We start from the raw sequence: 27,770 nt of genomic DNA, 5'->3' as shown, positions 1-27,770 counted from the left end.
AACTTAACAGTGCCACTTGATTTGCTCTTGTAAATTGGTAGATTTCCCTGCTTAAGCTTGAGAATGGAAAGATGAATCTTAAAATATATTTGCAGAACTGCGTTCGACCACAATCTGGCCATAACTGACCAACGACTGGCTAAGACATTGAGCATCTAAGTTATCCTGACTTTCGGTAAAATCAGAGCGTTAAGCTCTGTCCTTGGCGATAATAATTTCTTCTGTCCCACGATTTGACAGAAAAAATAGGTCTGTGTCCTTGTCATTACTAAATATTGCATATTTTTCCTTATCCGTGTAATTTCGATCTTAGCGAGCTATCTTAAGCGCGGATAGAATCCACTAGAAAGAGTCAGTCCTGTTCCTTAACCGTCAAGTGAAAGTCATCTCCGGACGTGAGTTCATAAAATACTCTGACTTCAGTAAGTAATCAATATATGGATTGATCGATTGATCTATTTTTTGATGATGTAATTGCATGGCTCTCCTACTGTCATTGCAGTTCAGTAGTAAACCCTCACTAGACATAGTCACAAGCTATGTGCCCTCGCACTATCAAAGCTTACAATTAAATGACGAGACATCTCTCCAGAATCGAACACGAGATCCTCAAATTACTAATGGCTTCTGCCTCATGGCGGATAGGTGAAAACAAGCTGTTTAAGTAATTTAATGGTAACTCTTTTGTTGTTTTAATTGTGCGAGCTGATTGAATTGGTTTACAATATTTCCGGCTGTAATTTGATGAGCCACTAGAAAAATAACCCTAGAAAACAAGGCGGTGCCTGTTGTCTTTAATGCGTTTAATGAGTTTGAAATCCATAAATAAATGATAAAAGATAAGATTTCTTTAAAAAAAATCAGCGATAGCAGATAAGAACTTTAACCACTCCTGCTCACGCAATAATGTACTGCGTTGGAAGGAATAATCTTACGTTGCAATATCAGAGCTATTCATGCAACTGGCGAGAGGAAATAAATCATTTGTAAGCCTATAAAGTATTTTGCAATGACTACTATCACATATGAAATTGTTGGAAATATCTAATAGTAGGTGCCTTGCTATAGTGGCTCTTAAGGCAATATAAAACTACGCTTTATTACAATATATACCGTTTCTCTTTTCGATATAAAAGGTTAACATATACTATGATTTACAACGAAATCTATCACAGATTCTGTTTCTGCGCTACATGCACAAAGCTATACACAGCTTTCACGACCTTGCACGTATTAAAACAAAGTTCGAACCAAAACATTTTTTGTTATCCAATTAAGAATTTCGTCTTTCCTTAAAAAAGTGTTTTTTTCAATTCAAAATTTCGTCTTTGACTGCCACGGAAGTGGAATGTCTGTATCAACAGAATGTCAATTTCCTTCACGAACATTTAAAATGGAAACTTAAAATATATTTTACCGTATTTACGGCCTCTCTGGACACGACTTATCGAATAATAGTTAAGACAATAAACGCTTTCGACCAGGACCCTCGTGACGGCAATTCTGTGTAAAATTAACACCATTAGTGCTGTCTGTAGCGATAAGGGAAGTTCATGATCACCACTACAAAAGTGTTTAAGACATATGTGCACGCACTTAGCGGTAGCTAGGGTCCTCGTAATCTATATAAGTCCTTGACACCAAGGTTGTCTTCAATAAACTTTTTTCTTAGCACCTAGGTACATTCTTTCAAAGAATGAAGTCAAAAGAATTTCCATGAGAGGCACTCGACAAGGCAAAGGTCATCTGCATAACATCTGCTGAGCTGTATGGTAAACAGTTTGCAGTGTATCATTGGAAATTATATACTTCGATGTAATTCATATATACCTTTCTTGAAACATATCTGTTATTCAATGCTACAGCTTTTAAATTGCGAGAGGCTTAGAGTTGTACCAACTGTTAGCTCATATGGTTTGTACGCAGCACCTAATGTTGCAAACAGCAAGAACTCTTTAAAAGCTTAACACGCATCATCACTCTGCAATTGCATTGAATACATTCAATTGTTTTGCCTTTAAACGAGTGGGGAAAGTGATTGTTTTGACAGGATTCTGGATATCAGTGGTTGAACCACCAAAAAGCTTGTTCGTGAAAGTACGGCCGGTGCCTGTCATCAGCATTTAGGTGAGGTTATTCCATAATTATATAATGACAGATAAGACTTTTAGCGTCAACTTTAATAAATAGGACCATTTTATCGCTCCTTTCCTTTACATTATCGTAATGTTTATAAGAAAATATAATTGCATTGCAACATTCACAGTTATTCACGGAACTGACGAAAACAAATGTGTCGCTTTTAGACCTCTGATCTATTTTGTGACGAATACTTCAAAATGCTCAGTAAGAGCATTTGTCTTCATTTCAGTTTCGTGACTCTCAAGACTACTCGAAACTACGCCTTGATTCTTTACCATCACAGACTTCCGCGGCGTATGGGAGATTAAGGACATTTTCGGTATTTGATCACCAATCCCTTAATTGAGATGTAAATCTCTCCCTACCTCTGTCTCCACACTATACATAATTCTCATGACCTCGTACTTCTTTGCCACAGAAGCGTGGTATCTGCCCAACAAACTGTCAGTCTTTTACTCTAACATTTGAAAAAGGACAACAGTATTGAAATATTTTTTGCGCAATTTTAACCGCGTTTATGTCCTTTCTGGGTATGACTTACTAAAGACTAACTAAAGCAATAAGCACTTTAACGGCAACTTGTGATGTTTATTCTCAATAAAATAAATACCATTGATTAGTGATGTCTTTATCACGACGAGGAAAATTCTTGAATTTCATAACATTGGTGCATGAAAAACATGAAAACACACTTGAGTCAGGTGCTTAAAACATGGATAGTTAGTGTGAGTCTTACAAGTCTTTATGAAGTGCACGTATCCAAAGAATTACACCAAACGATTTACACCAAAAGAATTATAGTGAGAGGCACTCGACAAGGAATTAGTATTTAACATCTGACTGTTTGGTACACGAGTTGCAGCGTATAGAAATTTTCCCATAAGCGGTGCTCAGAGCTAGTACATTTTTTTTTTCAATTGTAGACCCTATCGCGAAACGTTTTGTAGTTTTTAACCGCTGCAGCTTTTCAATTTGAAAAGGCTGAGAGTTGTACCAACTATTAACCTAAGGGTTTGTAAGCAACGCATAATCATGGAAACAAGAAGAACGTCCGAAAAATCCAATCTATATAATCATTTCTGCAGGGTGCAGAAGCCCAACTCCGAACATTGCAGAATATTCCGATGATGATTCAGAATAAAGAATAATCAGGTCTTCGGATAACTCAGTCGGCTGGGTCAATCGTTTGATTGGAAAGATTTTTTTTAAAATGAGTGATTTTGATCAGTTTTTGAATTTGGCTTACAGCAAGTATCATATGAATATTTTGCTGATTCATTGTCCATCGTGCCGAATTTCGTTTGGTCCACAATTTAAAAACGAATTTTTTTAGTCCTTCATATCCCATTATTTAATTAAAAGAGTACGGTGATGGTGATGGGTATGGTGATGCCTACGGTCCTGAAGTCGATCGTTACATTAACGACAAAGTGTGATTTCCTGTTTGGGATTGGTCTGGTGAAGTTAGATCTGAGGATTACTTTCTGCTATTTCATTGACACAAACAGGCGTCAACCGCTCTCTTCTTTTGTCTTTGGTTAAACATGAAGTCTGAATAGAACGAGGGAATGATGCTATAATTATTCAAAGACATATCGGCAGTCCACTTTAGTTTTACCGCCAATCTATTGAATAACTCTAAGTTAACTCGATCACAGTGGGAAATACTATAGCCCAATAGTTCAAGTTGCCGCCCTCCGCCCCTCCCCCACTCGAGGACACAATTTCATGCATCACATAACATGCCGACGAACTCAGGCTTTTGTTTATCGGTATTCTGAAATAAGACTTTATCAGGTCATAACTAAAGAGAACCAACTGGAGTGCAGTTGTTTATTGCATTTTGAGTAAGGCTTCAAAAAATTTGTGGATTTAATTTTTCAGCAACATGATCCTCGCAGGTGACCTGCAATTTTGATAAAAATTGTAAACAACAATCCTGAAAAAAGACACGAAGCCACACGAAACCACACGTTTAGAGGCCAAGTTTAGAGGGTTCTTTCTTTTCCCGTGGTGGAATACGTCACAAGTGGTAATGGAATAAAACTCATTATTTTAGCTCCCAACGTGTAGTTTCGTGGCTGCGTTTGTAGTGGCACTTACCTAGTATATTGGAGGCACGTGTTTGCTAAAATTTCAGTTCATCGTCGAGGATCATGGTTTCATTTGAAAAAACAAACCTAGCTATCCTTCCAATTTTTACGCTCGTGTTGGAATTGAATTCCGAAAGCTTTATCATGTCCTCCACATCACCTATAAAACGACTGGTTTAAATTAATTGTCGGAATTTTAAAATTTCCGTGAAAATAGACGACCTCGAGGGCTTGAAAATAATTTTTAAAACAAGACTCCGGAAACTTTCCATTCCATTCGATATCTGAGTGGAATTTCCGGACATTTATATTGAATGGATTTATTTAGCAATATGTGACACCAAGAAAAACAAACCCGGATTTCATCACAACTTGCTTTTGAATTATAGCCAAAAAACCGTCATTTGTTTTAACACGCGAACTTTACTTCAGACTGTACGATTGCAATTGCTCATGCTAAGAAAAACACAATCATTTATTGTGTAGAGACTTAAGTGCTAAGATCTGTTGCTTACTTTTTCAAATGTGGGACCGTACGTGTGCCTTTCATGCAGCTCCTAATTTACTAACCAGAGTTAACTCTAAAAATATCGACTCCAAAGAAAAAAAATCTCAAAGCGTCTCAAAATATTTTACGATCAGTAAATATTACAGTCAGTTCAACTTCATTGCTCATGGTAGCACATGACACTATTTGTTTATTTTTTATGAGTTCTGTTCAATTCAATTTCCAAACTCGGTGGGCTTATTAAATCTTTTCATTGTAATAAGCACATTCAGTTTAAAGTTCGCTTCTGCTTTAGGAATTGCAGGTCAGTGTCTGGTCAATAGCATGATTGACAGCTATACTTAACTGTTTTTGAAAATGGCGTTCTAACAAATCAGTTCATGCAGAGTTTTTGGCTGATTTATCGCCCTTAGCGTCGAAATGAATTCTTAATTTGCCTTAAAATCGATTTATTCTCGTAGAAATCAATACTCACGGAAGCAGAATCATCCCCAGGCTAAAACTATGAAATCTGTCAAATTCAAGGAGCCGAAAGATAGATCCTCTATACTTCTTTTCTGTGGGTTGTCTTCAGTCATGATTTCGAAAAGCAAAGACAAATTTGTTTTAGCCTGATTAAGCGGCAACACCCGGGAAAACTTCTTTTCTGAAAACATATTAGCGTTAGCAAGACCGGTAACAAATCGATCTGATTGAAGTTTAGGACTCCCTCGAAGGGCCTTCAAGACTTTCCTTATTGATTGGTCATCAGATTCGGCAGAGAAGAAGAGGGTCGGGATTCAACCCCCCCCTCCTCCTCCTCTTCCCCCCCTTCCCCCCCCTCCCCTTCCCTAGCAGTTCATTGGCAGAAAATTATCTTAGAAAAATAAAATATCCCTCCCTTTCCCCTCCTCCTCCTGCTCCCCCTCCCCTTCCCTTTCCCCTAAATCTCTTGTTTATTTCAGTCTGTAACTTGGCATTATAGTGGAGCTCGCAGAGCGTAGCCCCATCACTATACAAAATAGTAGTAACCCATCAAGCCAAAAAAATTTGGATGTACGACCGTACGACCGTACAAGGTGCTACTTATAGCATGCGCGGCCAACTGTACCACGGACACTATCTTAGCCATTACGTAATGGAAGGGCGAGGGAGAAGGTCATGCGCAGGCGCGATTACGTGCGTAACTTGGATACCCCATTAGTGTGCGCCGAGAGACACCGTCAGATGACGATAAAGTGCGCATACTTTAACGTCGAGCTGCAGTGTAGCGTACTGCGGGCACACGGTTAGGCATTGCACGAAGGCTTCACGTGAGGTAACAGATGAAATTTGCCACCCGCGTTTTGAGCGGAAGATCAAACTGGTCAGGATGTAGTTGAACAGTAATTCTCAGTATTTTGCAATTTCTAAACAACTCGTAAGACAACAATACCGGCAGAGTTTAAGCTTTGTCAACCGGAGGAAATTGTCATAATGCAAGTTCGTGGAGAGAGGGTTTTAATTGAAAATAGGCTGGATATAAAGAGACGGAGCGACCAAAGAAAGCAACAAGTTAACGGCGTAAAGTGAGTCCAGACAATCGCGTAAGAATGTTACAAAGGACGCCAAAATAGGCAGAATACGGCGAGAGGAACACGAAAGAGAACAATAAAGGGCACGAGTAAAAAGGCGAGTTTCTAGCGAAGAGCAACGCGAGAAGGAAATACAAAGTCGCTTCTAAAAACAGACAGAAAAGAGGTCAGATCATGGTTTCATTTGAATGCAAAGGTGAATTTGAGCGACTTCTTATTCTTGAGCATTTCTCTCTGATCCTTTTAACTTGCAAAATGGCTTGCTGCTTACTTAAACCAGTCCATGCCTCTCTTAATTCCATCATAAAAGCAGCAAGAGTTCACTTTAATAACTCTCTTCGTCGTCTTGGTTTAATTTAATCGGTCTGATCAAGACGTCACATAAACTCTTGGTCAGATTTGAATGAGATAATTTTTTTTATTTTGAGAAAAAGAATACCCTGGGAAAAATCCAACGCGCGAGATCAAGGAATTGAACCGTAAAGCTGTCAGCTCTCATTTTCAATCATTTCACTTCCACATTTTAAAAGTGTTTCTCCATGGCATAAAATTCCTTTGAATTCCTTTTGCTTATCTTATATAAAAACCACAAAACATATTTTTGACCGTTATCAAGGAAAATCAGCTACTTTTCAGGGTGTCATCACGACAACTGACAGGATAAGTTCGCACAACAGAACTAGAAATGAGTTTTACAACTGAGCGAGTTTAAAATGCGCACAACTGAATTAATGTATACATTTAACTTGAGAGAGTCTGTGCAACTGACAGAGTGGTGTTTCCATTAGACCTTTTAAGTCCGTACATCAACTTAAGTGATGTTTCCTACAGACCGAGTAAGCCCGCACAACTTGACAGAAACTACTGAGAGATCTTGATGTATTTAGAAGAATATAAGGTGTTATCAAAGAATGAAGTGGTTTAACAAAGAGCTCTCAATTAGGGATTTTTCTTGAGAAGAAAAATAAGAGTGATTTGCGAGCTGTTGATGCTCTTTGATATTCTGTGCACGTTCAATTCGACCGAAGATTCCGGTTTGGAATTTCTAAAACATTTGTGTCGCGTGTCGAATGGAACAGTATTTTGCAACAGAACGAAAACATCTCTTTCCATTCCCACTCAAACAGTGATTATGCTGCATGTATTTTCTATGATAAACGAACCTAGTTATTCATCCACTTTTGACGCTTGTGGTTAAACTGACTTCCCAAAGTTGATGCTAGTTATATCACGTCCTCCATATCACCTATAAAACAACAGGTTTAATTTAGTTGTCGGAATTCTCAAATTTCCGCGAAAATAGACGACCTCGAGGGCTTGAAAAGAATTTTGAAAACAAGATTCCGGAAGCTTTCTATTCCATTCGATATCTGAGTGGAATATCCGGCCTTTTTTTTTTTGAATGGAACTACTTAGCGATATGTGACACCATAAAGAGCAAACCCGGATTTCATCACCACTTGCTTTTGAATTATAGCCAAAAAAACCGTCATTTGTTTCAACACGCGAACTTTACTTCAGAGTATACGATTGTAATTGCTAAAGCAACGAGTAACGAAGGAAATAAAATGCTTAAGAACCAAAAGCAACATAATATCTGCGAAAAATTACAAGAAAAAGATGGTTACAAATTTGCGCTTCTTTCTGATAGGGAACTCGAGTGATTTGACACCCACAAGTGTCAAACTGGAAGAACTCAGTGCGCAAACCCACGACGTCTCTTAGCTTTTTTGACCTTATGCGAATTAGAAAAGCAATTCTTCCTACGAAATATCCGATATATCCATTCGCCAAGCCTTTTGAAGAAATACTTGTGAAACACGGCCGGTGCTTGTCATCCACATTAGAGAGTTTATAATCCATAAGCGTCAACTGTGATTGATGAAATAATTCGATTGCTCCTGTCCATCTCGTTAAAGTACTGTATCAGATGAAATATTTTTGCTATATTTTTTGTGCAACTGACGAATTAAAATCCATCACTTTTGGGGCCCTGACCACTTATGTAATGACTACTCTTTAATTTTTGGTCGAAGGCAGGTATTGGGAGCGCTTCCGACATCTCGCTTAGTCGTTTATCTGAAAATAGGGCCGAACTTAGATCTGGAAGGCACAAGTTCGAGTCGAAGTTCTTTAAGTGCCGCTCACCTGTAAGAATAATATTTTTACTTATATTTCATCTGCATGCCAGCACGTACTTCTCATTAATCAGGTAAAGATATTGACGGTAGTCAGATATTTCTTGTTGAAAAGGGAATGCCGAAACAAGCTTAAGGTGAGACTACCGTGCGAAGGTACGAACCGACGCCATGTTACAATTTATAACCCCTGGAGCAGCCTGAGACAAAAGGATTTGTCTACTTTTTGTTTTATGTGGGTATATTCAGCAGACAAATTCGCACGGACTTTTATTAGTTCTTGAACGGAACACGAAGGAGGCGGGTGGCTAGGGTAAGTAAGTAAGTGAAGTAAGTGAACCCAGTGGTATGTAGGGTTCTATTAGTTTTGGGAAAAACGTTCTCATTGTACTTTTTCTGAAGAGTTTCTAACTGTTCTTTCTTATCTTCACCATAAAATTAGTTTTATCTTTTTGCAGCCTTTATGAATAACACTGCAAACAACACCCGACGAATCAAAATGAGGGACAATCGACAAGGAATAGGTGTGTAACATTGTTCGATATGCAAGTCACAGTTTTGAGAAATTTACATGATTATATCCTATGCTTCCTTTTTTCAAATATGGATTTTTTCGTTTTGAAGCTTTTGAATATGAAGGGGCTGAAATTTGCACCTTCTTTTAACCGATGGGGTTTGTATGCGACTCCTATTATAGCAAACGCTAACAACTCTTCGAAAACCCAGTCAATGTACTCGATCACAGAGAACAGTAGTCGAACTCCAAACGCTTTGAAATCTTTCAGTCGTGGTATGATAAATGAAGTAAAGTCAGTTATCTGAAACAATCGATCATTTACGCTCGTGGCAGCCTACAACTTTCTTTTGCAATGAGCCCTGAACAATTTCACTCAAAAAATTCGATGGCCTTGTTTGATAGTTGGTTGAGTTGAATCTCTTGGATTAAGCAGATTCAGTTTTGAGTTCGTTTCTACCTTGGGAATGCCAAAATTAACAACTATTATTCTTTTTAAAAAACTGCGAGCAGGTTAAAATAGTACAGAGGAGCTCTTGCAAGCTTCTTGTTTGTAGGTGTTTCAATTTCTTGTCCAACTATTGTTTGGAAAATCATGCGTTGGAATGAAATGATTGATAGGAGAATTTAAAAATAGCAGATGCTTCATAGGATTAAAAAATAGCACACATATTTTAAAAGAAAGCAAAAGAAGGATTTCGTGATATCATAAGTTGGATACCTTATAATAATAATAATCCCCTTTAAGAGCGGATTTTTAAGGTTTGAAATCTGGTTTTTGATTTCATGTTTTGTCGCAAAATCCGAAATCCGGATATCAAAAACTAAACCCAGATTTCCCAATCAAAAGTACTCCATAATTTCTTTCTGTTTTTTGTCAGAAATTCATTCGGAAATGTGACTGTATAACATATCACAGATGAAGTGACCTCATAACGCTCGATGACTTCTTCTCTTCAGGTTCTGCTCTACTGTCTCTTGTACTTTTGGTGACTTTTCAAATTCTACCATCAATGCGTGCATTGCCAATAGATTGCCAAAAGAACACTGCAGTTTGCCTGGAAGAAATAATGAAGGAACTCACCCAAGTTCGATTTGAGATTAACATTCTCACAGAGAACAGAACATCGTTGAGACGTAAGTAAGATATATTTCGCTTACTCGTATTTGTTATTCCATCTTCTCTCAATTGTTACTTATATTACGGGAGACTTATTCTGCAGAATGGTTAATCTAAATTATGTTTCAAAGGACCAATTTTACAATTCTAAAATATACAGTTTTCTCTTTGGAACTCTTATCCTTTGCAATACTCTTTTAACCAGCGGTGTAGTTGAACATGGAAAGGAAAAAAAAAAAAAGGATAACACTTTGAAATGTTTTCAGTAACTTTCTCTGAAAGGAGCAACAAACAGTCTATTAGAATAAGAAACAGTATATTGTTCGGTTTGGAGCCGATTCGGGAGGCAGGAACCGAGGAATGAAGGTTCGTTCCAGAATGTGTAAGACAGTTTTGTTTCTGTGTGTTTGACAAACGTTAATGATATATTTTTTTGCTTATGTCCGTTCTATTTGTGTCGTTCATCGTCGTTTTTATCCTCATTAATTTGCTTCATACCTAATCAAAATTAACGACAGAGGGGCTAAAGTTAACAAGTACCTGTCAACTATTTTACGGTCATATTGTAGATGAAAAATCGTCTAATTTTTCTTTGTCTTTTGTGTCTCAGATCCATGATTATGACACTAAAAGTACATATTTGCAGCACCTGAACTCTTGCACCTTCAGAATAAATATAAGGAGATTCTGTCCAACAGTTATAGGATGCTACTATTGAAATGATATTCCTATAACAATGCGGGAGAAGCCCACTAGAAAACTTTTTTTTTAAGAGCAGTTTTTATGTATCACTTTTCTCAGCATTTATCAATGTCTTCCTTTGACTATGTACTATTGATATATTTGTTGTTAAAAGTGTGATTCTTATTCCCTCTCTCATGTATGCATCGCTTTTGTTTTATTGCATGAAAAATAAAATGTTATTTGGTGTAAAGGGCATCTAATTAGCTTTCTTTATTATGCCTATCTACAATTTTCTCTATTTTTTTGTAATTATTCAAAGGTTGTGATTGTTGAAGTGAAGGTACGTTACTAAACATTTGTGTTCATACCATTAATTTGACACGACAAATTACATAAAAGATCTACGAAAAATATAGGTTCCGTCTTTTTCTTTCAAAGATAGAAATTTTTAACACAATTTTTCGTCAGGTGCAATTTCTATACCCACCCTCGGTTCAGACATTTCCACACCATCGAACACCTTTATTTTATCTTCAATAGCTAAGAACTGCGCTGAGCTGTACAAATCTGGTCAAAGGGTCAGCGGTGTTTACACGATCGACCCGGATGGTTCGGGCGCCTTTAATGTATACTGTGACCAAACTACAACTGGTGGGGGATGGACGGTGATCCAGAAGAGAATGGATGGCTCTGTCGGTTTTAACCGCACCTGGGATGACTACAAGCATGGCTTCGGTAACTTGGTCGGTGAATTTTGGCTCGGACTGGACAAGATAAACCGCCTGACACGAAACAAGACAAAGAACAAGCTTCGAGTAGATCTGGGAGTAAAAACTGGCAAAACTGTGCACTCTGAGTATGGCTGGTTTGGAATTGGGACCGAGACAGCTAAGTACTCGCTAAACCTTGGCAAAACCATAGGTAAGTAGACTGTTTTTTAGCATTCATCCCTCGATCTTAATACGTTACTCCTCTCTCATCAAAATCTCGATCTAAAACTCCACGTGGTCGAATAACGAAGTAGACCCGCATGTCCGGATTCGTTCTTACTCGATCGAGAGTTTGGTCCGAATGCGACATAAGAAACTTTTTACTAACCTTATTTTATTTATTTATTTATTTATTTCATTTTTCTTTTTTACGGAAAACAACAAGTTTGAAATTACAAAGACACTATACGAACCCTTGAATTATGCTGATTTCTTTTGTTCTGTTTTGAAACAGATGCCACTGTTTCCAATGATTCCCTCGGTCCTCATAAAGGTTTCGGTTTTGGTACCTGGGATAAGGTTCATGCTGGTTGTACTCAAAAAATATGAGGAGGCTGGTGGTATGACAGCAGTATTACTGAATGTGAGGTTTCGTAAAATCTCAATGGTGTTTATCCACGTTGTGGAAAAGGAACCTCGGCCGCTATCCACTGGGGATACCTAGATGGAAGTGCCGAGAATAGCGATCCAGCATCAACTGAAATGAAAATAAGACCAGTGGAATTTATGCGCGTGGCTTGAATTATACTTACATGAAATGTGCATCTACTTAATCGATGCTGTTTGCAAAAATCAAGAAGCAGTTTGTGTGACAATAAAACACCGATTACTTTTTTCAATCTCTTTACTTCATGACTTTTAGATTTTTAGAATGCAAATTAGATTAATGACAGCATCATAGACTCGACTACACTTTTGTTGTAAGGAAGATATACCGTAATCAGTTGGTTTGAAAAATGCTTTACTATTTGCAGACTTTATGGGATTTGTTTAGAATAATACGATTAAAATGTCACCAAACATAGTTTCGGAAAAAACATATTCTCATAACACCAAAATTAATTCAGAAGAATTCTATATATAGTGAAACACCATATGCCATAAGATAGAGTTTATATACGTTTTGTTACTAATACTATAGTTTTTATGTTTTTTAAGGATTTTTTAAGCTTTGCTATCCCAGTACTTTCAAAGATTAGATCAGAAAAGGTACCTTTAAAATAGGAGTTTATAATTTGTAAAGAAATAAAGACTGCTTTGCAATATTTCTACCTCTACGTAAAACTCTTATTGATTGAATTACCATGGAATCCACTTGTCGAGGACCTCCTATGCTCGAGGAATACTGAGCCTAATTATCTAACAATTGTGTCATTTGCATTCAGATTTCTTGATAAGATAAGAACAGAATAGAAATTATGTGAATAACATACCTAATATTTCTTGGGTCAACGATGAAGTTTTCGTATGCAGAGTTCCGAGAGCTCATGATTTGTAATGAGTAGATTTGCAACGGAGTTCCGCTCCAAAGGGTGCCGTACCTCATAGGTCAGTTTCCTACATAAATTGCATTTGTATACAAACTTCTTAAAATGTTTTTGGATAGAGACCGAAACAATTCGACAAGACATTATATGGCCAATAGTAGATATGTTATCTTCTTTAAATTTCTAGTTTGCCGCAGCATTGTAGCAGAAGGAATGCACCAATCAGAAATCATTATATTTCATACATTTTGATACTCAGTGAAATCCGGAACGTGCTCCGAGGCAACAAATGTGATATTCAATGACTTTGCTAGGTTTACCAGTTTAACAGATCAGCACTATTTCCCTTGTTTCAACATATTCACGACACTTAATCGTAATTTAGCAATTTACTCCACAAACGCAAGTGGTTTATATCAGTTTTACGGGTGGAGAGAAAACGGCCAACTCTTCTCGTATTTTACTGTCCCTGCCACAAACATTTATTTCAGGTCCGACAAATAGTAAGATTCTCCTGAAAACGTCAGGATAAATGGTGAAATAGCTTTAATGAAATCTCAACAAATTTGACCACACACCACAATCAGACACGCTTAAAGTTATTGAGGACACAATGGACGCTAATAAGACTGGCTGAAACCCTGACCTTCATTCATGATGGGCTTGATGAAAATTGATTACAATATAAGAGAAATTCCGTTGCTACCTGTAAAAAGTTTGAAGCGCATAAAAAGTTATTTTACCTGTTTAATTTGTATGTTAGTTCGCTTTTTGTTTTAACTTCTTTTCCGTTAAGTTTACTGTTACAGAATAGTGTACCTTCTGGAAAAACTGTCCCCAAGAACGCAATAAAATTATATAGAGCTTTAAAAGTATATATATTCTGAAAATAACAAAAGTTTTAACATACACGTTTCACTAGGCAAGCCAAAGTCTCTAAACAAAAAACTGACTGTGTTTTCTACCATCCTCTGCGTACCACATATATCCAAAAAAACTGGACTATATCGCTCCAGTCCAAGTAAATTTTCGATATGAAAGAAAACGGCAATGTGACTTCGAGAAAGAAATTGAAAAATCTTTGCGAGGAGCAATGGAATCAGAGGAAGCAGAGACATCTGTTTCAAAACAGAACGAAAGAAATCCGCATAATTCTAGGGTCCGTATAATGTCTTTATAGCTTCGAACTTGTTGTTTTCCGCAAAAAAGTAAAATAAATAAATAAAATAAGGCTAGTAAGAAGTAACAAGTTTGTTATGTGGCACTCAGACCAAACTCCCGGCCGAGTAAAAACCAATCACAACGTGTGGGTCTACCTCAGGACTACCCTGCTACTTAATAATACCATTATTCGACCAAGAAGAGCAAAACATCGAGATTTAGGTGAGAGAGAAGCAGTGTATAAAAATCGATCGATGGATGCCAAAAAAAACGGTTTACCTACTTATAATATTGCCAAGATATAGCCGGTAGTTAGCTGTACTGGTCCCAGTCCCAAACCAGCCATACTCAAGATAACAGTTTTGCCACTTTTTACTCCTAAATCTACTCGAAGCTTTTTTTTTTTTTTTGTCTTGTTTCGGGTCAGGCGGTTTATCTTGTCCGGTCCAAGCCAAATTTCACCGACCAAGTTACTGAAGCCATGTTTGTAGTCATCCCGGGTGCGGTTAAAATTGACAGAGCCATCCATTCTCTCCTGGATCACTGTCTATCCTCCAACGGCTGTAGTTTGGTCACAATACACATTAAAGGCGCCTAAACCATCGGGTCGATCGGGTAAACACCGCGGACCCTTCGACCGGATTTGTACAGCTCAGCACTGTTGAAGATAAAATAAAGGTGTTCGATGGTGTGGGAATGTCTCAAACGAGGGGTGGGTATGGATTTGCGCCTGACGAAGAATGTTTAAAGTTTCTATCATGGAAAGAAAAACACGGAACCTACTTTGTAATAGATATTTTATCTTATTTATCGTATCAAATTAAATGATATGAACAGAAAAGTTTACCAACGTACTTTGTAGCATACACAGATTATTCAGCGAAAGGAGTGCTACTTGATTGACTCGCTACGATATGTATTATTAATTTTTTATCATTATTTACTTCATTTAAACAATCACAACCTTTTAATAATTACAACAAAATAAAATAAAAAATGGAGATGAGCATGATAAAGCAAACCTATTAGATGCCCTTTACGCCAAACAACATTTTTCATGCAATAAAACAAAACCAATTCATATCTAAGAGACGGAATAGGAATCACACTTTTAACAACATACATAGTAATATCACATGGTCAAAGGAAGACATTCATAAATACTGAGTGAAATAATACATAAAAACTTCCCTTTCGAAAGTTTTCTAGTGGGCTTCTCCCGCATTGATATAGGAATATCATTCCAATAGTAGCATCCTATAACTGTTGGACAGAATCTCCTTATATTTATCCTGAAGGTGCAAGTGTTCAGGTGCTGCAAATATGCGCTTCTAGTTTCACAATCATGGATCTCAGACACAAAGACAGAGAAAAATTAGGCCATTTTTTTTTTTATCTACAATATGATCATAAAACATTGACACGTACTTATTAATTTTAGCCTCCACTCTCGTCAATTTTGATTACGTATAAAGCAAATAAATGAGGATAAAAACGACGATAAACGATAGTAATTGAATGCACACACACAAAAAAATGTTATTCACGTTTGTCAAACACACAGAAACAAACTGTCGTACACATTCTGGAACGAACAAAAAAAACCAAAATGGAAATCCATGAGATCCATTCCATCGAATAAATCGGGTATCAAAGATGATTCATAATTAAACGTAACTGCACTGTGTTAATAACAAACGATCACTTTCTAAAAGGGGCCTGGCATTTTCCAGTATTTCTTATCAGTTTTCTTTAACATATCTATTAAGATGCAATATTGAAAAAATTAGAAACATGTTCCGTTCTTATGCCGCCTGAAAGAAAGTATTTGTTGATAACGGTAATAGGACTGTGTGGAGTCCAATTCCGTCTGTAACCATACCAATGATTGACAAAATCGGACGACCGCGAAGCGAGAGTCTGATTTGTCAATCACTAGTCCATCTGTTACACATCTTACGCCCGCTTAGAGACATGTGCCAACATCAGGCTCTGTGAGCCTCCAGCAGAAAATACGGTAGTATCCTTTACATTTAAAACAATCAAATGCCCCGACAGATTGTGCTGGCATAATTTTTGGCATAATTTGGAGAAACGAGCATAATTTTGCGCTTCTTGTGAAAATAGCACTGTCAACATAGCATAGCATGAACTTCCACTAAAAAATGCTGCATTGGTTTCACTTTCTATGATAAAACGAACCTAGCCATCCTTTCAATTTTTACGCTCGTGTTAGAATTGATTTCCTAAAGTTGTATTGATGCTAGCTATATCAAGTCCTCTACATCACCTATAAAATAACTGGTTTAAATTTATAGTCAGAATTTCAAATTTCCGCAAAAATAGACGACCTCGAGGGCTTGAAAATAATTTTTAAAACATGATTCCGAAAAATTTATATTCCATTCTATATCTGAGTGGAATTTTCGGACATTTATATTGAATAGAACTATTTAGCAATATGTGACACCAAGAAAAACTAAGTCGGATTTCATCACAACATGCTTTTGAATTGACGGTTAAGAATATATGAAGGTCATATATTTGAACTGCGGATAAAGACATGAATGAAAGTGATCTTCGCAGTGATGTGCACTACTTAGGCAGTAGTGAAAATAAATAAGAAAATAAATAAAATTTGAATTATAGCCAAAAAACCGTCATTTGTTTTAACATAGCATGCAGAGCAGGCGTAATTTTGGCTAGCGGGTGCCAAGAAATTTCATAACGAATATTGTAGCCGCCATCTTTGATTTTAATGACAGCAGAACGTTGGGGAGGGTACAACTTTATACCAAGGGGGCGGTCGACTTTCAAAAATAAGGAGAGGGGTGGGGGTAGGGGAGTAAAGATTACGCCTACCCGAAGTCATTGTTAATTTGGCCACACTCTGTTCGCCCACGAACGGAGTTCCTGATTGGTTTGGGAGTTGACACACTGTCAATCATTTCGGTGTGACATTTTGCTCTTGCTGGAGAAAGAGAAAGATGGCTGATCGTGAAGTTATGTTAGATTTCGCTCTCGAGGAAGTACTAAAGAGTCTATCGGAATTTGGTATATCTCGTGCTTTAAAATGGGAACAAAAAGGAGTAATTGCTACACTGGTTACTGGAAAACATCTGCTGGCCGTGTTGCCGACTGGTTTTGGGAAAAGTCTGATATTTCAGGTACTAGTTCGTGCACAAGAAATAATGACGGGGACACCTTCGAGCGTAGTTGTCGTTTTTCCGCCTCAGAGTATTGTGTGTGATCAAATAGAAGAAGCGTCTTCCATGGGATTAAAGGCTGCTACGCTTACGAAGAGTCGTTTGAAGGACATCGAGTGCGGCAAATATAACCTGGTATTTGCGTCAGCGGAGGAGGTTTTAGCGAAGCCATTTCTTTCCTTAATGAAAAACGCAGCCACACCGTCTCATCAGAATATGTGTGCAATTATTGTGAATGATTCGTATACTGTGGAAACTTGTACAGGTCAAACGTTTGTTCTCTTAATTCTATTTTAAATTGATTTCAAACTCTTATATGGTTCATTTATTTACTCCAACGCTTAGGCTTAGCTTGATCACCTTTTCTTTGCCCGCTCGCGAATGATCACAGTACTGTTGTTACCTCAATTCAGAGGTTCGAAGAAAGGGAAGAACACTGCGTTCCGTGAATCTTTTGGTCAGCCTGGGCAACTGCGTTCATTTTGCAAGCAAGGTAACAGATTCGTGCAAATGAGCGTTGCACACTTTTCCATATTCACGAGGTTATTTTATTAATTGAAACACATTCGTTAAAAAACCCTGATTTGCATGGTGAACTCCAGACCATTAATTACATATTTATGTTCATACGCTGGAATACCTAGTGGCTGCTAAGCTGAAATATCGTGAAGATTTATTCTATTGTAAAAGTTAAAAATTTTTTTCAAACTCGGAGCTAAAACTTAAAACTTATGAAATATTTCGTCCGTATTTCGACCGGACTTCATTGACTGATGAAGTCCGGTCGAAATACGGACGAAATATTTCATAAGTTTTAAGTTTTAGCTCCGAGTTTGAAAAAAATTTTTAACTTTTATTATGCTTCCGGAGCAGGAAATTAACGTTTTTGATTGTATTCTATTGTAATTAATGTTTCCCTTTTTTGTCTTACTTTTTTCTGTCCGTAAGTGTCGCTAATCCTTACTCCGTTCCTACTTTAAGGTACTCCAGTTGGCGCCCTTACGGGGACGGCAGACCCAATAGCTCAAGATACAATAAATAAGGTCCTTGATCTTGCACAAGATGTGAAATGCATTAACGTTAGACCCAACCGCCATAATTTACGGTTTTTCGCGAGGAAGGTTAAAAAGCCCCAACAGTTAAAGGAGCTAGACTGGCTTATTACCCTGTTGAGAAATGAGGGGGTAGAGTGTCCAAAGACAATTGCGTTTTGCAGCACAATAAATGAAATAGCACTTGTCACGAATTACATAATGTCGAAGCTAGGAAGGAAAATGTTCTCTCCTGCATATTCTCCTGTCCAGGACAACTGTCTAATTGGAATTTACCATTCTAACTCATGGAGAAGTAGTAAAAACAGAGTGATGGAGGAGTTCAAGGGTTCAGGAGTGAAAAGAGTAGTTGTGGCCTCCACAGCACTTTGTATGGGAGTAAACTTCCCTGGTGTTCGGTATTTTATAAATTGGGGCCCAGCTCGTTCCATCCTAGACCAACATCAAGAAGCTGGAAGAGCTGGAAGAGATGGAGAGAAGTCGCACGTTATTGTTCTTTTCAATGGACAGCAAGTTGCACACTGTGAGCAGGAAGTCAAAGACCTTATCAGTGCAGAAGGGTGTTTTCGTGTTCCTGGCTATTCTGGATTATTCCATTCAGCCCCTTGAACCACGGCATGATTATTGTTCTTTTTGTTCTCAATTATGCAAGTGTGGGGCAGGGGTTGCTGTGCACCCACCCTGCTACTTGAGGAGGCAAAAGAGCCAGCAGTGGAGGACACTAAAGCTCAATGCAGACTGATCGAAGCACTAGATGAGATGAGAAGTAAAGGACTAGCATTAGATGAAAGCTCTTGTCATAGCTTCTCAAGGCATTTAATTGAGGATGTGGTAAGGGACTTGGAGAAGATTTTCACTTGTGTTGATTTACTTTCTGACTACCCTGTATTTTCAATGACAAATGCATTAAAAATACTAGAAGTGATTCAGGAAGTGTTCATGGACATTCCTAATTGTGAAGAATCATTGGCATCTATGTTCGAAAATTCCAATAGTTCAGTTCTACAAGGAGAACCAAATGTAAATAACTGGTTTGATTTTGAAACTATTTCCCTCGGTATTGACAGTGACCCAGAAAGTCAAGAACTGTGATGTTCTGCACCATTTTGTGGGGCCTGTGCCAGAGGTTAGAGACGGCGTGCAAAAATAACATTTTTGTTGTTGTCTCTTTTGCAAAGAAGTAGGTAATACTTTTTGGGAACATTTTCAGAGATTGTACCATTGTTAGCTGAAAAATAAACCAAAGAAAGAAAACCAGTAGGAAGAAATTCGAAAGAGATTCACATCTTTAATTTCATCAGGTTTATCAACAAATCTGTTTTCCTTTCACCATAAACATTTTCCTGCCTTAAATAACATTCTTCAAAAAGCTGACCTTTTGTTGTATTTCCTGCAAATAATTTCGTCGCATGTTAACAAAACATTCTGGGACCTGAATCTCCTTCATGCTCAATGACTTTTCGCACGTGTATTTTTCCAGTAAGCAAACAAAATAATGCAAATTTTTAAGACCCCAAATCATTTCTTTTCAGTTACCAGTGTAGGGTGCAGGTTTTTGGCTGGTGTTTACGGTACTCTATATCTGTATCCACTACTTTTAATTACTAGATATCTTTCTTGTTAGAAGATAGTGCCCAATAAGTCAATGTGCTCTCTAAGCCAGTTGTGTAAGTCCCTATAATTAAGACCAGACAGAAGATTGCGTTCAAACTTTGAAAAGGAAGGATAACCCTCTCGTCCAGGGTGTTTCTTGAAAACATCATTGGTTATCAGGTCAAGAATTATCTGATTAACAGCTTCTTCTTCCTTTGGAACCTTTCTTCTATAGTAATGCCCAGTAAAACTGCAGTCTCTGTCGACTGAATAGTAAACAAGCTGCCTAGATTATATTGTTCCTGCAGTTCTTTCGTTCTCCTTTCTCATCAAGGTTTGCCCCAAGGTTGCTCTTTTTTCAAATCAAGAGAAATATTTCTACCTGGAAGGCCACTTACATTGAATGTACGGTTCCACTTCAGCTGAAGTGCTTGGAATGGGGGAGGATAGCTATACATTTTACCAAGTACATTAGCACTGTATATGCATACTTTTAGTGGCCATAGTTCTTGTAAAGAAGTAAAGCAAGCTTGTAGACATCAAAGAGCCTGTCACCATCTCCTTCTTTTGCAGCAACCTGGAATTCAGCTAAAAAAAAGTCCAAATGTAAGTTTTGCACCGTGATAATTGAATTTTTAGTCAGCTTTATCTTCACTGCAAGGAGTCTCATCAATGTCTAACTTTTGTCCAGTTTCTGCTCTTCATGTATACTGAGATAAAAGAAAATAGGAGATGGTAATTGTGCTGCCATTATTAATCAATCATATAGCTTTACTTTAGAAAAAGTGAAATTGTCTCGATAAACTGTATACCCTATGAGAAAAGATAGTTGAGGGCCACAATGCATAATCATTCTCACCAGTTATGAGTTGCTCTAGTCTTGAATACTAAACCACACCGCACTCTGCAAATGTAATATCCAAATGTATCTCGCATGTCAGAGCCATTGAGAAATGACAAGCTGTGTACTTCAACTTCATGCATAAAGGTTCAGAGCAAGTGCTACTGATTACTCTAGTTAGTTAATTTTAAATAGTTTGTACTTCAAAAGCTATCATTGAGCAATGATTATAGGTAGAATACCTGTTACATTGTTCATGCCCATCATCTCCATGAAAGAAGCACATAGGTGTGCCTCTATCTCTCTTTTATGAAATTCACTATATTCATTAAAATGGTTTTCCACACCCTAAGTAGCATTTGTCTTGGCTGTCCTATTGATGCTTGCTCTGGAAGTGCCCACCTCAGCAGCTGATGAATGATTGACAAACATCAAACACTCTGTCTAATTCATAAGGGAAAAAGGAATGCGACATGGCTATTAGTTAAGTGTGCAGGTAAATTTAAATAGATTGAAGGAGTTGTACATTTTTTTTTTTATTTTGTGGACATTTTTATAAATTATACTCTCTCTTTAAAACTGGTTAAATAGTTAAGTCATTGTCAAGTGACTAAATGATAGAAATATTTATATTTGTGAGGAATGTGCCTGACAACCACATCTTGGAAGGAATGAAATGGGGCTAAGTACCTTGTAATTTTTCGGCTGACAATAACTGCCCTATTTCTCACAAGGCGTGCCTAGACATATTGATTTGGTAATGTCTCGGCCAGCTGATTGTCTCCTACTTTCTTCTGACTTCTTTGACAGTCCAGGGTTGGATCCTGCACTCTGTCAAGAGCAGCAAATTGACGTGTCCAGTGGATAGACCGGTTCTTGTGCTTTTGTGATTGCACTCGAGCACGAATTTCATAGTCAAAGTTGTCACCAACCATTCTGAAAAGTAGAAGTCAAACAAGGAACTGAATGTAAATGACTTCCAAAAGGAGGAAAGATACACTATTGTTTAGGCATTAAATGAATTTACCTTGTGTATTGAATTTAGTTAAAAAAAGAAAGATCAATGTCAGCTAAGATTCTAATCAGTGATTTCAAATGGCAATGTTTTCAGAAGAGGTGTAAAGGGAACAAAATGTAACTTTTCATTTACCTTGAAATAGCTTTGAAACAATGTAATACGAACAAATGCTTACTTGTAAAATGGAAGTTTCGCGCTCGTAAGAGTTCGAAGTGCTTCTTGCAGGCAGTCGGTGGTGATAATATATCTCCCAGTTCTCTCCTTTTCTTCATCCAGTATGCCTTTCAGTGCTTTCTACCCCTTAATTGAATAGAATGTGCACAATCGAAGTCTTTGCTCGCTTACATCCAAAGGTGAGGCAATGCCCTCTTGGAGAATTTCTCGCGCCAACAGAAGCGCACTGCGATTCTCCTCAATGACATTCTCCCAAACTTGCACTTTACCCTCCGATTGCCCATTCATTTTCTACTGCATGTTAACAATGGAATCTGGAGACATACATACCACTAAATGATTTAAACGCGTCAAGTCGTCATGTTTAACACCGCTGTGAAACGTTATGGTTGAAATTCGGTAGTGCGCTGCAGAAGCTCTGGCGTTTCTTAAGCGTGCTAACGTTACTGTCGCTAAATCTAGGGAGTTTATTCCTGGGCCGCACTCTTTGGAAGCATTCTGCGATAAACCACTTGCACCTCGAATGCATTCAAACCAGAGGGGGCAGAAAATTCTCACCTCTTTCATGGAAATTTCGTTCGAAAAAGTAGCGAGCTCTTCAGGATTACGCACCTCCAATATGCATCCAGATTTCAAGTGTTCGTCAAACTCGAGCTACACTAACTCGGAGATTCCCTTATATAGTTCAGGCTTAATTTCTTCGTGCCTTGAAAGCGCATTAATCGCTTCTCTCCATTGTTTAGTAAAAATGTTCTTCACCAACTTTTTTGTTTGGGAATCTCTGGGAATTCTCACAGTCACGTTTCCAGACGGATTCATGAACACGATATTTACACCATCGTTTGGAAGATCCTTCACATTCATATGACTAAGCATCTCATTTTCCTGTACCAACAAGGCAGACGAGGTATTCACTGCGTTTTCAAATGTGAGAGACTTTTTCAATCGCATGGGAGGAGGAACTTTCCTCAACGGAGTCTTTCCAATCGGGGAACAAACGCGATTTTGATTTCCTCCACGGTGGACTGGCTTTACCTGGCGTGTCAAGGTTTCTTTTGCTAGTTTTTATTGGAGTAGACGTCGTTTTAGTTGCATTCTTAGCAAAGTGGTTCAATTGGCCTAACTTTCGAATTATCCGGTCACATGGGTTGCAAACACGATCGAAAAACTCGAGCTATCTTGCACCAAGGACAATCGAACTTGACGGAGAATTTCGCTCAAAACAGCTCCAAAGCACTCCTTCTGTTTAGAAGGTTTCAAAATACTCTGTGATGAAGAGTGGCTTTGCTTGGGGAGATTTCCGAACTGAATTTTGAAGGAAACTCCACAAAGCCTACAGTTTTAACTCGCACTCTCATCGGACATTAAGCATTATACGTAGCTGGATATGGCGGCTCGACTTCACTCGTGTTTGTGTTTACCGGATGTCATTGTCAACGACCTTTAAATAGAACCATTTTTATTGGTTACCTTCCTATTTCCGGAAAGGCAGTGAAGTGCAACTAATTAGGGGGTAGGGCATTTTAACAGCCTATTCGGGCAGGCGTCTTTTCTCCCCTCCCCCGCCCCCCACCCCCACCGTCCACCCTAACTGCAAATCAAAAATGGCCAGTCGAACAAACGATCGCGAGCTTTTAGCGTTAGCTTGCACTAACAAGACGCCTGCACTGCAGGCTAGTTTCAACACGCGAACTTTACTTCAGACTGTATGATTGTACAGGAAATAAAATGCTTAGGAACCAAAAGCAACATAATATCTGCGAAAAAAATTACAAGAAAAAGATATAAAGTTATGAATTTGCACCTCTTTCTGATAGGGAGCTCGAGTGATTTGACACCCACAAGTCTCAAACTGGGAGAACCCAGTGCGCAAACTCACGACGTCTCTAAGCTTTTTTTGATCTTTTTTGATAATCTCATCATAATTCTAAAGGATCAAAGAAAAAAGGAAAAAAATTACGAATATTAAAATTAATTGCAAATGTTTGCGCTTTTAACTTCCAGAACCAGAGACAAAATTTTTGGTATTCCGGTATTACTCGGGATTTCCAAGTTCCGGCCTTTTTCCTTTCTTTTTCTTTTTTGTCTTTTTTCCTTCAATTACAAATCGCTCGCGGTAGACTCACACTATGAGCTTTTTCGGAGCGGGTCGGTCCGCAAACCTTATGAGAGATCTCTTTATGAGCGAACGAAAGTGAACTTTCATCGAGAAACATGCTATATCAACTGAGCTATCTTATGTTAATCAAGAGAAGCCTAAACGCAAATCCCACGGTGTATGCAGACATGATCGTGAACCAAGGAGAATACCAACACAAAGTTTGAAAAGTTAAAGGAACAAGAGCAGAAAGGTTGAGGATTTATCTATACTCGTATTCTTTCCTGCATCCGTATGTCATCTAAATTGTACTGTTATGTAAATGCTAAAAAACTGTTAAATAAAACGACGTTTAAGTTTCACTGTCGTGAAAGAATTCGTCAAAGTATAAGAAATATAAAATGTCCTGCCAGTCGATATTTAACATTGTTTTCTTGTAGCAAACTGATATGTTCTCATGCTAGAGATTTGTATGGTAGAGGGCAGCTTCAAGGTATATGTGTTCTTCTCGAAGTGCTTAATACATTACTTTCAGAGTATACATAACAATGACATATTTAAAATGAGAGAAGTATAAATAAAATATTTGCTCGCGAATAGGATTTTTATGCTCTTTTTCCCCAATTATTAATGTTCTGTTATTGAGATAATTGCTGATATCTGTTAGTCACGTGTAGAAAGCGTTGCATGACAATGCAAGATGCGTGACAGGCCTGGTTAAGGGGTGCGAGTATTGCAATGTATTGACCCCTCACCTTTTGTGGAGTCTAATACTCGTGACAGAACTCACAGAGTGATTCACTTCAGATTTCTTCGCAAGTGACACGTTCAAAGTAGGATCGTCTATCAAAACAGTGTGAATGAAACCACAAACATATGATTAAGAGCTATCTCAGCCTGGAATCTTTTAGACAGCCTATTTAGCAAATGACACACCCCGCTCAAACTTCTTAACCAGCAAAACAAAGTTTAGTAAAATCAAAACTCAAAAAAGTAAATAATTAGAAATAGTGTCTAGTAACAAGTATTGATATAATAGCCAATATAATATGCACGAAAAAAGGGTCTTCACAGCACATAACAATTGCTGTTTTCAGCTCTCTGCGTACACATCTGAAAAAATGTGCATCTCTGGCAAACCAAGACAGAAAAAAAGTTACAGGATAAACCAATAATTGCAAATGTAGGCAAAAAGAAAGTTTATTTCCAACAGAAAGCCTGAGTGCACGTAAATATGCGTCCAGTTTTATATAATTCCATGTTTGAGTTCATCATAAATGATGGTCAAGACTCAAATACTCTCAATTGGCGCTCGTTGTTCCGGAAAATAGCTTATCGTGCGTCAAAAAAGATACCACATTCAGATTGTAGCCAAAAAATTGGAAATTTTCACGAAAACTGTTTTAACATTTGGTGGACCCAAAAAACGTGTTTCTGACAGGAAAGATATAATAAGGGAATAGTTGGCTGTTTTCTCTCCACGCGTCAAACAAGTAAGCCTCTGGAGTTCGCAGACTGAGTCACTCAATAAATAATTTGAATGACTCAGAAACACGACGAAACAAGATAAGATGATGCTAATTCGTTAAATTGATAAACCTAACGGAGCCATTGAATACAACATTTGTTCCTTCGATGAACGCACTTGATTTCTGTGCGTATCACATGAATTATAATGACTATTGATTGATTTGTTCTATCTGAGACGATATTGCGACAACCTGCTGAGTTATACCTTTCAGTATACAGTATTGTTATCATATTTGTGGCCTCGGGAACGTGGCGGATTTCCGAGCGTACTATCCTAAATACAATGATTATAAATGATATTAACCTTCTAATGCGATTCTGCTACTGAGGTATACTAGTCTTATGCAATATTGTTGACTCAAGAAATGTTTGGTATGCCATCACAATATTTTAATTCCGTCCTTATCAAGCAGTTTTGAATGCAGATAACACCAATTAGAATTCCTGGCGGATTGCGGTGATACCTAGTACAATGAACATACAGTGCTCAATACAGTCGTCCGGCCGGTACTGAGCAGTTGTGGTCACCTCTTAATTTGTTGTCTTTCCCCTATATCGAACCGTTAATTAAAACGAAACCACTAGATTAAACTAAGAATTATCCTTCAAATAAAATTTAATCCATCTTATTTTTCTTATTTACTTTACTTTACCACTAAAAATTTTGGTAAGCCTGAACTTCAAATAATTCAACAACTATTCTCTGAGGTGAAGATGGGTAGCGGTGGATATCCACAGTTGTACCTAGCCGCGAGGCGGTAGAAATCGATAGCCATCGACACCGAGGTAAATAATTGATTAATTATAAACTAAAACAGTGAAACAATATACAGGCTAAAGTATCGTTTTGACTCATTTATTCTTACAACAACTATAACTTTTTCAGGCGCAAACCCTATGCACATTGCTCTGAGGTGAATAGGAAAGGATATTCGGAGTTTGTGTAGCCAATCAGAGCGCGCCTTCAACGTTATCCCCTGTTTTAGTATATGCTAATTATCATCAAGAATTTGAGCACCAACTTCTCACCGTTAGCCTTTGGATTCAAAAGCTGGCTTTAGTTTGTTTAATTTTTACCGTGAGAATCGATTTTGCCCAACGCCAAATTATCAGTGTCAAATGTAATCTTCATACTTTACGTGGCGGAAAAAATCACTTGTATTACTCTCAAAAGCTTTAATCTATTTATGTAATGGCGATTTAGGGCTCGTTTCACTTCAAGTTAAAAACACACAGCCATACAAAAATAAAATTAAATCTTCAGTTTCCATCGATGTGAACTCTTAAACTGTTAATGACCAAAGAATTATATTTCTGCTTCCGGTTGTTGGAAAGGTGGATAACGCTATCCACTGGGTAAATCCCTATCCTTTAAATAGCACAGTATGTTTTGTTTAAATTTAAGCGTTGAATAGCGATTTATCGTTGCATAGCGTTATCTGCCCTTTGAAAAAATCGGTCCTGGTATTTTATTAAAGGACTGTCATTAACATAAAGATTGGTCAAGGGTTCAGCAGGCCGTTCATGGCATATATTGAACCCAAAATAGCCTAGATCTCCTTAAAGAAACTCTTCGACATCCAATGCTGAAGAGTTATATTACAGTTCTTTATTGTAGTGAAGGGTTGGAAAATGTACTAACGAGAGCTCAAATTTTGAGGCTTGGCTTTATCCATATATTATTTCATATGATGTGCATGGAGTTTCAGCTCGATCACCGAGACCACAGTAGGATATTCGATGGCTCAGCTGAGTTAATTGGTTCAACAGATAAGCACTATCTAACAAGTAATATTTATTTAGCAATTCACTCCACGAACTCAAGTGACTTACCAGTTTTACGCATGAAAGTCTCCAAGTCTTAAACACTCTTTTTGGTCCAACAAATACTCAGACTCTCCTTTAAACCTATAAAGCTGTAGGGGTAATAGATAAAATAGTTTTAATGACATCTCGACGCATTCGACCACAATCTGAAAAAGGAATTTTTTTTAGGACGCACTAAAAGTTATTTCGGGTACAATGGGCCCTAATAAGAGTGACTGACACCCTAACCTTCATTCATGGAGGGCTTTATGATGGACTTAA

The 27,770-nt window shown here is 37.8% G+C and overlaps 1 protein-coding gene, 1 long non-coding RNA gene and 3 pseudogenes across 3 annotated transcripts; 2 read left to right on the top strand and 3 right to left on the bottom strand.

Annotated features, from left to right (window-relative positions):
* Positions 1-9,407: 9,407 nt before the first annotated feature.
* On the bottom strand, positions 9,408-11,379 carry LOC149037318 (uncharacterized). Its single transcript, XR_016181146.1, has 2 exons — positions 11,240-11,379; positions 9,408-10,006 (listed from the first exon to the last, which is right to left on the bottom strand). It is a non-coding gene; the product is annotated as an uncharacterized LOC149037318 (long non-coding RNA).
* On the top strand, positions 9,735-12,784 carry LOC113667856 (angiopoietin-related protein 7). Its single transcript, XM_089187607.1, has 3 exons — positions 9,735-10,085; positions 11,293-11,673; positions 11,977-12,784. The coding sequence occupies exons 1-3, from the start codon at positions 9,962-9,964 to the stop codon at positions 12,069-12,071; spliced, it is 600 nt and encodes a 199-aa protein (XP_089043733.1). The 5' UTR covers positions 9,735-9,961; the 3' UTR covers positions 12,072-12,784.
* Positions 12,785-17,008: 4,224 nt separating this feature from the next.
* Positions 17,009-19,520, top strand: LOC113681798 (uncharacterized; annotated as a pseudogene). The gene is made up of 3 exons (XR_016181145.1): positions 17,009-17,648; positions 17,790-17,869; positions 18,358-19,520. The product of XR_016181145.1 is annotated as an uncharacterized LOC113681798 (transcript).
* Positions 19,521-19,799: 279 nt separating this feature from the next.
* Positions 19,800-20,647, bottom strand: LOC149037317 (uncharacterized; annotated as a pseudogene).
* Positions 20,648-21,349: 702 nt separating this feature from the next.
* LOC149037316 (uncharacterized) lies at positions 21,350-23,419 on the bottom strand (annotated as a pseudogene).
* Between the last annotated feature and the right edge of the window lie 4,351 nt (positions 23,420-27,770).

Source organism: Pocillopora damicornis, chromosome 11 (assembly GCF_964200805.1).
Source record: "Pocillopora damicornis chromosome 11, jaPocDami1.2, whole genome shotgun sequence".
In the NCBI taxonomy this organism is placed as follows: Eukaryota; Metazoa; Cnidaria; class Anthozoa; order Scleractinia; family Pocilloporidae; genus Pocillopora; species Pocillopora damicornis.
Note: the sequence above shows the minus strand (reverse complement) of the source record. Positions and strands in the feature narration are given on the sequence as shown.

Coding starts and splice junctions, on each gene's coding strand:
- LOC113667856 (XM_089187607.1), top strand. CDS start 9,962: ATGCGTGCATTGCCAATAGATTGCCAAAAGAACACTGCAGTTTGCCTG. Junction 10,086..11,292: donor GAACAGAACATCGTTGAGAC/GTAAGTAAGATA, acceptor TATCTTCAATAG/CTAAGAACTGCGCTGAGCTG. Junction 11,674..11,976: donor AAACCTTGGCAAAACCATAG/GTAAGTAGACTG, acceptor GTTTTGAAACAG/ATGCCACTGTTTCCAATGAT.